This window comes from Gossypium raimondii, chromosome 11 (assembly GCF_025698545.1).
Source record: "Gossypium raimondii isolate GPD5lz chromosome 11, ASM2569854v1, whole genome shotgun sequence".
In the NCBI taxonomy this organism is placed as follows: domain Eukaryota; kingdom Viridiplantae; phylum Streptophyta; class Magnoliopsida; order Malvales; family Malvaceae; genus Gossypium; species Gossypium raimondii.
The window spans coordinates 21,579,581-21,596,913 of NC_068575.1; the positions used below are offsets into that span (position 1 = coordinate 21,579,581).

At 34.2% G+C, this 17,333-nt stretch overlaps 2 protein-coding genes across 3 annotated transcripts; one reads left to right on the top strand and one right to left on the bottom strand.

Moving 5' to 3' along the window:
• The first annotated feature begins 2,641 nt into the window (after positions 1-2,641).
• Positions 2,642-5,892, top strand: LOC105788081 (uncharacterized). 2 transcript variants are annotated; one of them, XM_052623299.1, is made up of 4 exons: positions 2,642-3,287; positions 3,376-3,584; positions 4,286-4,396; positions 4,930-5,892. In XM_052623299.1, the coding sequence occupies exons 1-4, from the start codon at positions 2,996-2,998 to the stop codon at positions 5,572-5,574; spliced, it is 1,257 nt and encodes a 418-aa protein (XP_052479259.1). In that variant the 5' UTR covers positions 2,642-2,995; the 3' UTR covers positions 5,575-5,892. The 2 variants fall into 2 exon arrangements, with proteins under 2 accessions (XP_052479259.1, XP_012470241.1); XM_012614787.2 differs by having other exon boundaries at positions 4,289-4,396.
• A 9,557-nt stretch (positions 5,893-15,449) lies between these two features.
• Positions 15,450-16,082, bottom strand: LOC105789538 (uncharacterized). Its single transcript, XM_012616911.1, has one exon. It carries the CDS (start codon positions 16,080-16,082, stop codon positions 15,450-15,452), a length of 633 nt encoding a protein of 210 aa, XP_012472365.1.
• Positions 16,083-17,333: the final 1,251 nt, after the last annotated feature.

Sequence of the window (17,333 nt, forward strand, 5' to 3'; positions counted from 1 at the left end):
TAAGCCGATGGGATAATGAGTAGACTCCCCGTCAGTGCCTCATGCATAGATGCCGTATACATCATCGTAGGCATCACCGTCATTGGGAAATAAGATGGCCCGGACGTGTACCACATCGGGGATGGATGACCAACAATCCAACCTGACATAGAACTAGAAGTAAAAAAATGTGGTGCAACATTTTGTGCTTGTGTAAAAATAAAAGAGTTAGGATACTAACCAGAATGAGACGGTACATACTGAATAGGGGGTGGTGTGGGCATCGGTGTTGAGGTCGTCGGGGTCAATTCTTGCGTGGGCATTGATAATGGGCCTACCTCGCTACCCCTTCGATTTAAAGGGTCTCATCGTGGCCTACTCATATGGGGATGTCGACGCCTCACCTCTTCCTCGTATAAATATGGCTTACCATGGATCCTAAACCATGGCATGTACTTCGGGTCGCATGCTAACTCTGAAATGATAATATTTTCACGAGTAGGTAAAAAATCATACCTGTTATTCCACATGTTAATAAATTGCAAGTGGAATACCAACCAATTCGTATCCAGTCACTGTAAGTCGATATGGTGCAGATCATCAAGCTCTTGAGGTGCTACTGAATTGTCGGGTCCTTGTATGATGTCCATTCAAAATATATGAACGTGATAAAAGAAAACATTAGTTATATATATTACTAAATACTAAATACGAAATCAACTACGTTATTTATATATAGTTCAAAATTAAATAAATACATACATTCGCTTTCGATCGTTGGTCTAATAGAAGTTATATATCTTTAATCTCGGTAGGTAATCCCACTTGACTCAGAACATGATTCTACTTATTTAAATAACATATTAGCATAATACTTTTATTTTAAATCAATTTAATAATGGTAATATCTACTGAATTTTACCTTATTACGAGTGGGAATGTATACAGGTAGTTCACTCGAGCATGTAAAAATGGAAAGTGGTACCGAACTCATGATTGTAGTAGTAAAAGGCAACCACCAATTTTGATATTTTCTAGTTGTGTTGCCTGACACATCTCTCGGTATAATGTCACCAACACGACGGATCCCCAACTAATTTCTCCAGCTCCTCTAAAATCAACGAGTTTCAGTAGCCACCTTAGATGTATGAGGTTTCGTGATTTATTCGGCATCAGCATACCCCCGATAATCTGAAGGATATATGCCCGAGCGTATTGTTCTCTTTCCTCTTCAGTTGAATCCTCCACTAGCTCCACGAAATTATTTCATAACCAGGCCATTTTGATACGAACACCATAAATCGTCTCTGGAACCACACCCAAAAGATCGTAACATACAGTTCCCTAATCAGTAGACTGAATAGACTCGAAAACTATCGACCCGTCCGCGGGTAACCCCAATTGTAAATGCACGTCCTCTAGAGTGATAATACACTCATTGCATGAAAGATGGAATGTGTGCGTCTCAGGTCTCCACCTCTCCACCAACACGCTTATGAGTTTTAGGTCCAACATACACCCCCGGCTTATAAAGGCTACGTGCAAAAAATCGGCTTCCTTTAAGTATGTTTCAATCAACGGTGATGGAGGACTGGGTAGATTACAAATATAGCATTGCAAAATTCGATCTTCCGGCTATTTACTTAAAAATTATAAAAAAAATCAAGTTCAATTATAACTATGAAATAAAAAGATTAAAATTTATTCTTACCATTTGCAATTGGTTGACGAAGATGTACTTGTTATCAAAACGAACTAGAGACTTGACCATTGCTAAATATATAATTGAACATGAACAAATTTTTAATAAAAAAACTATTTCTTGAAAATACTAATAAAATAATAAAAAGTATAATTTAGATAAACATAGAATTTAGGGAAAAAATTTAAGAGACTATTTGAGAGATTTTTCGAGTTGATTGAGAAATTGAGAACGTAATCTAATATTCGTGAACCAAATATCCTCTAAGAGATATTATGTACAAAGATTAAAAATATATGTATCATACTTATTATAAAAGAATCAATATGTGTGAATTGTTATTTTAATTTCATTTAATACGTAAATACAAAATTAAGAAATCAATATACCCATTCAAGAACATATATAACGCAACATTGATAACTTTAAAATAAAATATATTACACCTTAACTAAATTCAATTTAATCAAAATGACGCCTTTTAATCAATTATTAAAACGTAAAAGATTATAACAAGACTGAAAATAAAGGAAGGAAAAATAAGATTGGAAATTTACCAATGCATGTTCTAATTATAATTATATCTTTGAGAATGAACATAGAAAATAGAATAAAACAATTTGTGATATATAATCTAAGACTATATTGGATTAAAAGTCTAATTAAGAGCTTTAAACAAATTTGTGTTGTATTATAAATTAAAAGAATTATAGAATGAATAATAGATAAATGAAAGAATGATTCAACTCTCACTTAAATGTTAAAAATTTTACAAATATTTTATTTATAGAGATTCTATTGCCATAAATTACAACAATGTAGTAAAGATAATTAAGACACCTTATAAATTTTAAATGTTACAATAATTATAAAAATAAATTTTTGAGAATTATAAGAATTACATAAACATCCATTTATTAATAAATTTACACCTTGTTATAGCGTAGACGAAGAGTCCGCCACTAACGAGACTCTTGCAGTGATCGGCGAAAAAGTTGTAAGGTTAAAAAATGGGGAGGTTTACCCTTCAGACTGAACTGACCTGGTTTATTTCCTACTATTTGGTTAAATGATTCATAAATTTACCATTTATCTAAAAGCCCTCCATTATTATTTTTCTTTTCGCCTCTCCCCTAATTCCTTTTCCAAGTGATTATTGTGTCACCAAATCTCTTCAAAATTTTGGAAGAGAAATTTCAGTTTCCCGCCAAACGACTACGCAAAACCTTGAATATATCAAGTATAAATTAATTTCTGAGTCATAGCGGCGTGCGTGATTTAGCTGCGAAAGTGTTTTTAGAAGAAAGAATTGATATGGAGAAAGGGTTAATCTCGGTAGATCGATGGGCAGAGGGCAGTCAAGCTTACTTCTTAACAAACCTGCACACCGATCACACTCAAGGTCTATCTTCCACCTGGGCCATGGCTCCCATCTTCTGCTCCCGCGTCACCGCCAAGCTCTTCCCTTTCAAATTCCCTAATTTCAATCTCACTCTTCTTCGCGTCCTTGATCTTGGATCCTGGCACTCTCTCTCCCTCATTTCGCCTTCCACTGGTTCAAAAGTTACAGTCCAAGTCATGGCCATTGACGCTTACCATTGCCCCGGTTCGCAAAGGGTTTAGCATTTCACAAAAAAAAAAAAATCAATTTCCAATCTTTTCTTTTTTCTAATTGTTTAATTATGTGGTGGTAGGTGCGGTTATGTTCTTGTTTCGTGGAGAGTTTGGATGCATGCTCAACACTGGAGATTTCCGATGGGAGAAAAACTGTGAGAGAGCGAAGTTAGCAAAGGAAATGCTGCTGAATGCTCTTAAGGACGATGCGGTTGATGTTCTTTACTTGGACAACACGTATTGTAATCCTACTTTTCAATTTCCTCCCAGGGAAGTTGCTGTCAAGCAGGTGCTTTTCAAAATTCCCAATCGGGATTTTTCGTTTAATATACAGTTTCTCAGTGAAATGCTCTGGCAATTGTTAGATTGCGCTTACACTTTTGGTTTTTGGACGATTATTAATTTATTATATAGGAGAGAAATTATTTTCAAAGTTTACTCGTAGAAAGTTGGGATTTAATCATGATGATTCTTACTTGAGATCAAGTTTGGGTTTGAAAATGAATGTTTAATCAAGCTCGACTATGTAGAATCTCGGCAAACAAGCTCAACCAGGGGTTGCGTTTGGTTTATCAACTTGGCTTGTTTGTAATCTTGTAACGGAGATCAATTGTATATTAATAATTGATTGTTAGTCTCTATTTTGAGTTATGTGAAAACTTAATTTCAGACATTAAGATGCTATTGCTTTTTCGTGCTAGGAAATTTATCATCATTAAGCATACATAAAGCATTTATGTGGATGACAAGGAGGGAAAATTAAACTACAATTACCAACAGTAGTCTGAAATATTGCTTAATTGTTTCTTCTTAGTGCACAACACTGGTTACAATGTCTTCTTCAATATTTGCAGAAAAAAGTCAATTTTGAGTCTTCCTGTTGAAGACAATCGAAGTATGGGTTTGCATAGATGGGTTATTTATTTATAGGAGTAACTTCGGAGCTGAAGATCAGATTTGATTTTCTTACTGCTTTAGTTTTGCTGATAGCAGGTTGCTGACATCATTTCATCCTATCCAGACCATGATATTGTCATTGGGATTGACACCTTGGGCAAGGAAGATCTTTTGCTTCACATCTCAAATGCACTTAATGTAAAGGTAAAAGGTTTCGCCTTTCTACTTGTGGGCGTTGGTTTTATAATTGGTTTCTCTTCATAGTATAACCTACTCCAGTAAATGAGCAAAAAAAACATAACCTACTCCAGAAGTTGGAAGTGTTAGGTTGAATGAGATTTATTCTGTCTTGAGAAATCACTGGGTCAGGTACTTGAGAGGTTATTCTTTTTTTAATTTATTTTCTTTGATCCGTAACATATCAGTTTTACACTTTACAACAGGGGAAGTATCTTAATTAACTGCTTCAAATCTACAAGTATTTTTGCAATGCTTTATGACAAATCAGTCTCACTATTTTACCTCATGTATTAAGTGTGTTTGCATTGGCTTTTCTCTCAAATGTATCACTGTTTGATGAAAAGATCTTACTAGCAAAAGATGATGGGTTAAAGTACTTTTTCAGGTTTTCTTCATTGTCACTTTATAGAGTGTTATATTTGAAGATTAATGATGATTTATTTGTAACATTTTAGCATTTCCTATCAGCTATTCATTTCTTGTTTGCAATCCTGTAGATTTGGGTCTGGCCTGAGCGCCTCCAAACCATGCATCTCCTTGGGTTCCATGACATTTTCACAACCGACACATCTCTTACAAGGGTGCGAGCTATCCCTCGTTACAGTTTTAGCATCAACACTTTAGAAGGATTAAATAGGATGCACCCAACTATAGGAATCATACCATCTGGTCTTCCGTGGGTGGTTAAGCCCTTTGAAGGAAATGGCAAGCTTTTTGATTCTCTTTTAACTTCTGGTTACAACAGAAGCAAAGTGAGTTCAAAAGGTGGGAAGCAGAATGATAAACGCAATGGTAATTTAGAATCTGTAAAAAGATTTCACAAGTACGTATATTCAGTCCAATATTCTGATCACTCAAGCTATCTGGAGATAGAAGAGTTTATAAAACATGTGCAGCCAACTAGCATGAAAGGCATCGTATCTTCATCATCTTGTAATGTTGATCCTTTTTATTACTTTGGTCGCATTTGTGGAATAAACCAACCTTCCCGAAAGTTGGACAATGAACATCAAACGTTTGGAAGAGGTGGTTATACTGGGATAGAAAAGAAAAGAAAAAGGGTTGGTCGTTTAGGATTTTATTTGAGTAGGGTGACTGTGATGAGACGAGGTCGGAAAGGTATAAAGCTTGATGAAAATTAGTGTTTTGATTGACTAAAGGCGAGAGTTGACTTCGGCATCTACTAAGTTGGCAATGTTGTAAATGATGTGGGACTTGTTACTACTAACTGAGAAATGTAATTCTAGATAAGAATTAGTTGATTTGAGATTCTATATTGTAAGCCTGGTTATTCTCTTTATTGGCTGTCTAAATTTGTGGGTTTTGGTAAATAGAACTCTAGACACGTGGCTGCATGTGGATAGAAAACTATAGTAGGTACTTTAGATACATTATGAAATATCTAATGGATTAGTCATCCTGGTGTTTATACGTAATATAGAAACCATATACTGACTGAATCAATGAATACCTTCTTAGGTGTTAAATGTCTTTGACTTTCTTGGTTTTTCAGGTGATGGTCTAGTGGAGATGCCTTCAGCCACGTACATAAACATTGCTGTGCTGCTCAAAATAGGTAAAAGTATATAGAATAAGCCTTAACTGTTGAACATTTATGTTTCCCCTCGGCCATATTGGTTAGTGGTAGATGTTAAATATTAAATGTTTCCATCTAGGGCCTGAAGGAGATAGAAATGTTTATAGTAAAGAAAATGCTAGAGCGTTGGATTGAATTGAATGAAAAATTGAGTGTTGAGTATTTTCTGTGTCCATTTAGACGGGAGTGGGTTTGTAATACCTCACGCTCAACCCGGTCGTCAGATTCGTGTATGGAGCGTCACAAGTCAAAACTGTTAAAAGCACTAAACTTTTTTTAAAACTCAACTTTTTGATTTGACGGGTACCCACTTACTAGAGTGTTGTTTTGTTAATTTGAAAATATGCATATAATTGAAAGCGAAATTAAAATGGTACCATGCTACTTTAAAAGATTAAATTACAAGTAAATAGCCTTTGACGGAAGCTTAGAAAATATCCAAAAGTTCGAATGAAATTTTCCTTTCGAGTTACTACTCGAGCTATAATTTAAAACTCAACTCAAATTAATCTAATAACACCATAAACCATGTTTAATAATAAGCCAACAAGGCTAACAAATCATTTTAATACCCCTAACAAATATATGCCACACAAAGAAAAACAAGGAAGGCTCACAAATGGGCTGCTAATTTGGCTGATCCCCTGCTATCACGATGTTCAATCTAACAACCTGAAAATAATAACTAGGTAAGTTCGTGAGAACTCATTGCTATCACGATGTTCAATCTAACAACCTGAAAATAATAACTAGGTAAGTTCGTGAGAACTTAATGAGTTCTTGAGACACAAATCCCACAATAAATATCATTAAACATTAAGAGATTAGACTCAAACTTACAGACTAGCACGCCATATTTGGAGGATACAACTCTCTCTGATTCGAAATATCCACCGGCGGTACTCATCGTAATCGAGTCACCTCTCCGGTGGACACTAACTATTTTTGGAAACTTGTATATGATGAACACGACACAATTGCTTTGCATGTACATCACTTTTGCGGACCATCCTGTCATAGCTATCAGACTTATTGTTTAAACATTTCATGCAACTAGGTAAGTTCGTGAGTACTTAATGAATTCTTGAGACACAAATCCCACAATAAATATCATTAAACATTAAGAGGTTAGACTCAAACTGATAGACTAGCACGCCATATTTGGAGGATACAACTCTCTCTAATTCGAAATGTCCACTGGCGGATACTACCGCAATTAGAGTCAGCCTACTGGTGGACACTAACTATTTTTGGAAACTTGTATATGATGAACATGACACAATTGCTTTGCATGTACGTCACTTTTGCAGACCATCCTGTCATAACTATCAAACTTATTGTTTAAACATTTCATGCAACGCGCACTCCTTACTTTACACACATGCATCCCCTTTTTCTCACATACTTCATTCCTTATGCTAGCTTCTGATCCTAGTTTCGAAAAACCATTTTTCCTGTATCTTCATACCCCTCATCATAGCTATTTACCAGCCATCACCTTTGTGCCCCCTAACGTGCTTCCTTGTTTTTGAACACACATGTGTTCTTTCACAAGGTTGGGTTTTCACTAGATACGGTTTGCATCAGAGTGTCATACTAGAGGCTAAACATATTATCCCATGTCTTCTTTTCATCATCATACGCAACATCCCTCTGTTACCTCCTTATACCAGTCTGAATATGGAGCTTGTGCACCTAGAAAGGAGTATTCACACCATACATATACTAGATTTTTGGGTCTGTTAACAATTTATACCCTTGCATGCACTGACTTCTTAAACTCGTTTCCTTAGGCACGAGCATCAGAACCAAAGGACAAAACTACTTACCTGGCTTTACAGTGATAAAGTTTAAACGAATAACGTAGATATCAGACTCAATGTACAAAAGAACTCACTAGGATTCTTTACTTAGAGTGTTATCTACTTTACGGGTTCCTTCCCTTTGGCACTGGGACTTCTTCCATTTCTTTGGCTAAAACAATAAAATGTCTTCTTTAAACATAAAAAACAACCAAAAATTTATAAAATAACATGAATTTGTAAACATTCAAACTGTTTCTGGATATAAGTTTCCTTCCTATCCAATATTTAAATGAAAATCATACTGAGCTTCTTTTGTAGTAACTAATTTCTATTTGGTAAAGCTTAAAGGAAGATTTGAGAGTTTACCAGCAGACAACTTAGGACAGAAGTTCTCTTAAGCTTAACAGATAACACCTTTATTAACGATGAAGAACTCTCTTGTTTTCTTCGATGATAACAAAGACTAGTAGAGAAGATAAAACAAAAGTCTTCCCTCCACTACCAGGTTATCCTATTTATAGATAACTCACATCCAAATGCCACATAAGGTTAACTCTAATCAGTAATCATTTTTACACGCTTCCACTAATTAATCACACTCTACGAGGCTTTCTAGGTGTTCTAACTACTGACCGTTACCTCCGCTTGGGTGTTAAATGACTTAAACATGTCCCACTAACTACCACTCTTATATTAGCAACGAAACAAAAACATAGGTGGTGGATTTATTAGCGAGAAAGTTTGCCTAATAAGGTTTTCACCACAACCAATAACTTGCCACTCCGCATAGTGGAACTCCACAGTATCTGTTCTATTTACTCCTAACCTAACCTCCAATACACCACATATATACAACATATAATGTGCGAAGTTATAACACAACGGCAGAATAAAATTATACATAGAATGTAAAACATGCGAGCTTATCGATCAAATAGAGAAAAAGGTTCGCATGCATAATGAAGTCACAATAGAACTGGCTCGTATGAGGGTAAAAGGCATACTTTGGCAAAATTAAAAGAATACAATATAGTCCGCATGTAAGGAGAAATAAGGAAACATTAAACTTTGTTTATACAGAAGAGAAGAAATTAACAACATGGGTTTAATTCAAGATTTCACAAAATAAAATAAATTGAACTTAAGAAAAATTGTTCTAACAATAGTAGCAACTACAATAATAAGATTAAGCCCACACAATTAATCCCGTCGTTTTTCTCTCGGGTTCGCTGGTATCTGTTCAGGAATTAACTTCACCCAAGTCATCTACCTCACTATTTCTATCTGCGACCTACTTACCCGCAAAGTATGAGAGGAGTGGGTGAGTTTATTGAAAACTCAGTGATTATTCAGAAAACATTAGATTATGCTTAAAATACAAATATTAAAATGGAGAGAAACTTAGTCTACAAATCATTGTGTGCTAGCTTCGTCGTGAAGACGTGATACCCAATTCGCCGATCCTACTTGTCGGGAAACATATAAGTTTGTAAAGTAGTTTCAAATGTGCTTGTTAAAAATCATACTTAAAAACTTTGGCTTATTCTTGTTCATAAATCGTTCTTGTATAGCATGAAACATGCTCTTAAACTTGTCTTATTAGAATAGTTAAAGAACATAGAACATGTTTTCAACACTTGTTATAACTTGTCTTATCTTATATGTTGGATATATAGATATCCTTAAAATGCCTCAGAATGACTCAAAAAGTCCTTACATGTCCCATAAGTGTAACATAAGCTAAACACTCTCCTATACGCCAATATGTCCATTGAATGAAGCCTAGCTCGACATTCCCTTATCACAGAACTTGTAGGTGAGTACTTACAATCTTTTGGTATACCAATATATCCAACATAAAGTTCACAAAGGAGCTTGCACAAAATACTTATCACATAGAGCTCACATAGAGAGCTTGCTTGAAAACACTTGTTCTCATAGAGCTCGTACAAAAGCCCATAAAAACTCAGTTTATAAAATCATACTTTAAAATCGTATCTTAAATCATAGGCTTGCTTAGGAGCTCGTATAAAACATTCTTTTAAAACATAACTTGAAAACATAGTTTCAAAACTTGAAAATAGAGTTTTAAAGAAAAGCTTACTCTTGGAGCTTAGTTTAAAAACTTAAGTTCTTTAGAAAACATAACAGTTCACACACAAGTAAAGAACTCTTTAAAAGCCATGATTTTTGGAAGGTTTAGTGGTTTACACATGCGAATAATGGCTCCAGAACACTCATCGAAAAGCTGAGAATTTTAAACGAGTTTTGCTTTTCCTTTATCCTTGTTGGTAAATGGTCCGACTGGTTCGCAACATGTATAAACATGCACACAAATTACTAAACAAATAGAACATACACTAACACATAAGCAAACCTAGCTTTTTGGACAATCAAACCCAGCAGGACATAAACTTACCTTGGTTGTTACGAACTTGATTCTGAACAGAGACTTGACAACAAAATATCGGTGAGAGAATTTTCATGGAAAATGACTTATTTATAGGTATTAAGTATCTTAGTATTTTTAGGTTACCCTACTTTACTTAGAATGTAACACCCCGACCCGTGTCCATCGACGGATTAGAGTTACGAGGCATTACCGATCAAAATTTAATATCATAAATCAAGCAATTATCCAAACATTTATGTCATTTCAATTTACTAACTATACTACATATAATACAAATATTATTTTCAAATTAGGCTTAACTATACTAATTTATAAAACTATTTACAAATATGCTAAACACATCACACTAACATATAAATAACCAAATTTTTGCATAAGCTTAAACATCATATATATATATCAAATAGATCACAACCATAAAACCAAACTTAACCAAAATGAATAAGCCATTTTCGCATGGCTCAAATTCACACATCCCAAAATTAAACATATAAACTAGACTATACATGCCATAGGTTCAATTCAAAATTTATAAAATACCAAAGACAATGATAGTGTGATAGACTATGCCGATGATCCCGAGCTCGTAACGCGACTCCAAAATCTATAAAACAGAGTAAACAAATACAAACACACATTAAGCTATTAAAGCTTAGTAAGTTATACAAAAAAATTTCATTTATATATAAATGCATAATAATACTTATTCCATCATTAAGATAAAATAAACCAAATATCCTAATATTTCATACCATCTAACACTTTAAATAATAATAATAATAAAAAATCACATTGTATTTTCATATAAACAAACCATATGGCCAAATACACATAAATATTTAGCAAAGCCAAATATTCAATAAATCATTATGTCAAAACATGCTTATATTCAAATGGTAAACTCATACTATATATTTCATTTGAAACTATTATCAAATTATAACAATCAACTTACCTTAACACTAATTAAGCAAATGGCTAACACATACCGAATAATTTAGCTTTTACTATTACTCACATAAGATTTTTATAACATAGAGACTTGTATAAAACACCCAAGATAAAGCACCTGCTAGGCACAAAGCTCGATACATTCCACCCAAGCACAAAGCACGCTAGACATAAGGTCGATACATTTCACCGGCACTAAGCACGCTAGACATAAAGTCTCAAGTAATTCACCAAGCATCAATCACGCTAGACGAAAGTGCGAAATAATTCACCAAGATCAAAGCACGCTAGACGTAAAGTCTGAAATAATTCACCGGCATCAAGCCTGCTAGACGTAAAGTTTGAAACATCTTATTTTCAAACTATATATATAGTATATAAAATCCATGTATAGAGATTCAGCTCAAAATTCATTACTTATATTTTTAAAACACATGGATATATAAATCTCCATCACCAAATCTAACTTGATAATTCAATAATTCAACCAAAACATATTTGTATATATAACCTCATACTTTTGATTCTACTACTAATATCATAAGATTTAACTTATAATATACCATGTGTCTTTAACATTCAAACATATTAAAATAATCTAAGCTAATAATTTCATACCATTTATTCAATACAAAACTTGTACATTTGCATATACGTTCACGTTTGACTTCATGTATACATATATAATTCCAAACCTAATTTCAATTCAAGAAATTATACATGTACATTTATACATATTCGAATCTACCATATAAATATATAACTTCATACTCAATTTCAAAACATAAACTTATACATATATATATGACATATCTAAATTCAATACACAACACATATATCTCATACTCATTCGAATATATATATATACAATTATAACATACATATACCACAAATCAAATCCAAGAGTTTATATGTAAATGTACTTATATAATCATTCAAACCTTATACATATATATATACATATGCCTTATACATATCTTTGATTAATCTAATAATTTATACATGTATATACTTATACATCGTTTATACTTGACTAAATTTAAAGGTTTATATAAGTATAAACCTATATATATATTCAAACATTAATAATACATGTATATCATTCATACTTTATTTTATTTCAATCAATATGCCTTTAAATTTAAGTTCAAAAAAATACAATACATTTACATACCTATATATCGATTTAACAACATTAAATAGCTATTAGACTTACCTCGGATATCAGCGGACACGATCGACTACTCCACTACTTTCGTTTTCCCCCGATCCAATTCTGTTTTCCTCGTTTCTTGATCTAAACACATTTAAATTTAACCTTTTTATTCATCAAAATATTCAATTAACTCCAAAAATACATAAATGGGCAAATTACTATTTTGCCCCTGACATTTTACACTTTTTACAATTTAGTCCATTTTTGCACAAAACACAAAATACATAAATTTTGCCCACATTATGTTAGGGCCGAATATTTCATAGACCCATATAGATCCTTGCATGTCATTTATTTCACATTTTAGTCCCTCAATTAAATATTTTTTTACAAATTAATCCAAAATAATTAAATTCATCAAAAATTCAAGAACACACATTATAATCTATCACATATCTTTCATATTTCATCATCGACTATTACCAAGCTCAAGTATTCATAAATGGCATGTCTCAAAATCACTATCAAATTCTAAAATTAAAGCATGGGCTAGATATAACACAAAGCAACGATCACAAAAACGTAAAAATCATCAAAAACCGAAACCAAACATACCTTAAATCAAGCATCAAAGATGGCCGAATAGCTTGGTTGTTCTTCTTTTATTTTCTTTTCTTAGTTTCGAATAGATGATAAGGAAATAAAAGATGATGGTGGTCTTTATTTGTTTAATTATAATATTATAATATACTATATATTATAACATTTATAATTAATATAAAAACTATATATATATATATTATACACATAATGCCGCCCACTATTCTTATTAACGGTTAAATTGCAAAACTAAACCTCCATATTAAACGAACAACCACTATTCAGCCCCTTTTTAAAAATAACCATTAAATTTTTATTTTACGCGATTTAATCCTTTTTATTTAATCGGACACTCAAACGGCGAAATTAAAGCACTAAATTTTTACACTAGTAAATTCACACATAATAAACACAGAAAATAATATTAAAATATTTTTTTGACTCGGACTTGTGGTCCCGAAACCACTATGTCCGATTAGAGTCAAAACCGGGTTGTTACATAGAAAACCCTAGTCGATTTAGAAGAAGGTTACGTGCACGAAAAGTATCATAGATACACAATGAAGCGAACCTAACCAAGGAGCTAGTGGCCGATCCCTTGGAGCTGCCATTGGGGCCAATCACCCGATCCCGAGCTAAGAAGATCCAAGAAGCTATATCAAGTTATATTGACCGAGCTTGGAAAGAAGAAGTGACCGATCATTGCTGGACTAGCTCACCAAGCTTAGTTTGCAATGTTTTGCAAGCTGATTTAGATTGTCTTAGATCAATGGAGTTCAATTCGGCTTGTTGCTAGCTCATTGAGTTTGATTTCAATTTATTTAATTTCATGCATTTAAGTTGCTGGAATAAATTTAGTTAATTAGTTAAAGTTCAGCTCAAATAATTTAATGTTGTTTTAATGTGTCTAAATTCTGGACATTTCTTTAAATATGTTTTGGTTAATACATATTTTTATTGTGTCAAGTTTAGGACAAATTTAATTCTTGTTGTTAATTAATTTGTCCAGCCGAATGTATCCATTTAAGTTGTCTTTAGCTGCTGCATATTTAATTTGTCTTTGTTCCAGCCGAATTTATGTTGTCCTAATACTAATTAATTTGTTCAATTAAATGTGTACAGATACATGTATGGGACGGCATGGATATTAGCAGCCTTGAATGCTATTTACCAGCACCTCTTCGATGACATCAAGGTCCAAAAGATAGCTTATGCTTTCTTTCCTCTAGGCTGACCGTTCAGCTCTTCAAAGCAGCATGTTAAAGCATTCACATTGCTGGAGGTCCTTTTCACATGGAATAACTGATCGATTTTGTGCATTCACACCTAGGGACTACTCATATTTGACTTTCACACTTGGAGGACCATTGGAGTGCCTAAGCTGATCATTAAAATCCAAGACTTTTTAGCTCAACTAAGCAGCCCCATTAAAGAAGCATTCAATTCCTTTGGCCGAATATAGACATTGCAATTCAGCTCACCATCCTTTCAATTAATGTCCAGCTGAGTTAACACCATCTAGAAGCTGTCCATTTGTGTCTTCCAAGCTAAGAAACTTCCTAAGGATGTTCTAAAAAGCTTAATAGAAATTTCTAGCTCTTTTAGCTTTAATTTTGCTAACCATTCAACATCTTTATTTGTCCATTCGACTACTCCAAGATTAGACTATAAATATGTATTTCCATTCACTTTGTAGGGACTTTTTGATCATTTGATAAATTTTATGTTACTTTGTGAGTGTTCAAACTCTCATTGTTCCCCATCGACTGAATTGACTTATCAAACAACCACTTGTGGCGTCAATACCGTCTTTTTTTGAGCTTATCATTTTGTTAAGTGTGGCGTTCACCCATACCAAGGTTCCTATCTTCCATAGATAGTGGGTCGAGGTGTTTATTCAAACTATCCTTCTTAATTCCATCACATTATCATTCTAAGTGCTAGTATAAGTTTCGGGTCAACATGGCATATTGTGTTGGTTCATTCTTAAGCCTTAGCCGAAACCATTCCATTGCTTCCATAACCAACTTGAAAACCGCCCATTTGAACCTATATTTTGTAACTTTGAGCCTATTTTTGCAAACCAATCAGACTTACTCAATTTTAACGATCTGGTAAGCAATACGACTCGAGACATCCATAAACGAGCTCATATCACACAATATCTTAATTTTCTAATTTAAGTTTGACTCAAATTTGATTGGCGAACCCCAGCTCGTAATCTAACTGGCAAACCCTAGATCACCAAACCAACTGGCGGACATAACTTGCAATGAATCTGGCGAACCGCCTTACCGTATCTTTTGGCATACACTGCTTCGTCGTCTCTCTAACGTACTTCTTACTGATATGCTTTTAGTGAACCCTTAGTTTACCGATACATTCGTGAACCCTCACTTGTGAGGCCAAAATTTTCAGGCCCTATCTCGAGATATTATAGAACCAGCTTGCCAAATTAGTGTATGACAACTTTCTCCCTTTTAAAAATTCCGTCCTTAAAATTTCGTACCTTCGAAGAGATGAGGATACTGTTCTTTCATTGAGTTTTCTCTTTCCCATGTAGCCTTTTCAACTTTATGGTTCTTCCACAACACCTTGACCAAGGGTATTTCTTTATTTCTAAGCATTTTGATTTTTCTATCTAGGATACAGACGAACTCTTCTTCGTAAGACAAATTTGGCTCCACCTCCAATGCCTCTAATTGAACCACATGGTTTGGATCAGGGCGATATCTTTGCAACATCGACACATGGAACACATTGTGGATCTTAGACATTTTTGGTGAAAAAGCTAATCGATATATTACTAGCCTTTTGTGCTCCCGAATTTCATAAGGTCTGATGAATCTTGGATTGAGCTTCCTTTTTAACCCAAAGTGAATTATCTTCTTCCAGGTTGAAACCTTAAGAAACACCTTGTCACCAACTTCATAAGATACATGTTTCCTTCTTTTATCAGCGTATGCTTTTTGACGGTCTTGGGAAATCTTTAAGTGGTTCTCAATGACCATAACTTTTTCTTCTGCTTTAAGGACTAGGTCTGGGCTAATCAGCTTCTTCTCAATAAGCTCCAACCAACAAATTGGTGATTGACACTTCCCCCCGTACAACACCTCAAAAGGTGACATGTCCAAACTGACGTGATAGCTATTGTTGTATATGAACTCCGCCGAAGGTAGGTACTTAACTAGTTCATCCCGAACTCCGCCAATGGGGTTCTTTATGTGTCCTAGGACAATGATGGGAAAACCTCACCTAATGTGAGTTTAAGAAATTCCATATCGTAAAAATGTCAAGAAAGAAAACCTTTGTGGCGTAATATGAAGGAAAGCTTTTATGGCAAACTTTGTAAGGAACGCATTCATGGTGTACTCTTAAGAACTGCTCTTACGGTGAACAATGAATCAATAGCCTGTGTGGTAAATTCTGATGTGATAGGCTTTGTGGAAAAAACTGAAAGAATGACTTACACGGAAAAAATTGAAAGTAGTTCCCTTGTAGCGTATCCTAGTAAGCCTCGCAATAATGTAACCTAAAGGAATTATTCTTGACAATTCTATATTAAATTGCTTTGGTGAGTTCAGCATGACTTGTAAGTGTGATTAGAAATATTAGTAAGCCACAGTGCCTCTATGGGCTACGATAAAGTGTTATAATAGACCATGATTCGGCAGTGAATAATGAAATGATGAGATATAAAAGCGATGGGTAAATGTAAAAGAAGCATATTTTGAATAAGGATTTTTCTAACTATATGTTAGAAGGAATGTACCTGTTATGTACATGTGATCAAAGATGGATTGAGGGCGTTACAAGTTTGGCATCAGAGCTTGGTTCAGTCGGTTCTCGAAATATGAAGATGTAGAAGCCTTGTATGCATAATACGCAGAACCTGGTAGACACTACACCAAAACAGGCTTTTAGCAGCGTTTTTAGTGGCGTTTGGATAAAAAACACCGCTAAAAATCAAGCATTACCGGCGCTTTTAAAAAAACGCCGCTAAAGATCGAGTATTAGCGGCGCTTTTTGGAAAGCGCCATTAAAAATGAGCATTAGCGGCATTTTCCAAAAAGCACTGCAAAAAACCGAAGCACAACGACGTCGTTCTTTGAGTTTTCGGGGCTTTAGTGTCGTTTTTGAAAAAGCGTCACTAACGCATGGGGCTTTAGCGGCGTTTTTGGAAAAGCGCCGCTAATGCTTGGGGCTTTAGCGGCGCTTCTAGAAAAGCGCCGCTAATACTCGGGGCTTTAGCTGCATTTTTTGAAAAACGCCGCAAAAATATTTTATCTTAATTGGTTTATTTATATTAATTAAATAAAATTCAATTAATTTCTAATTGAATATTTAAAATCTTAAAAAAAATAGTGACACGTAGAAAT

What these genes read in the sequence shown, in the direction of transcription:
- LOC105789538 (XM_012616911.1), bottom strand. Translation starts at nt 16,082, where the DNA reads ATGTCACCTTTTGAGGTGTTGTACGGGGGGAAGTGTCAATCACCAATT.
- LOC105788081 (XM_052623299.1), top strand. Translation starts at nt 2,996, where the DNA reads ATGGAGAAAGGGTTAATCTCGGTAGATCGATGGGCAGAGGGCAGTCAA. An exon ending in GGGAAGTTGCTGTCAAGCAG is followed by an intron (nt 3,585 to 4,285) that starts GTGCTTTTCAAA and finishes TTTTGCTGATAG; the next exon opens with CAGGTTGCTGACATCATTTC. An exon ending in CAAATGCACTTAATGTAAAG is followed by an intron (nt 4,397 to 4,929) that starts GTAAAAGGTTTC and finishes GCAATCCTGTAG; the next exon opens with ATTTGGGTCTGGCCTGAGCG.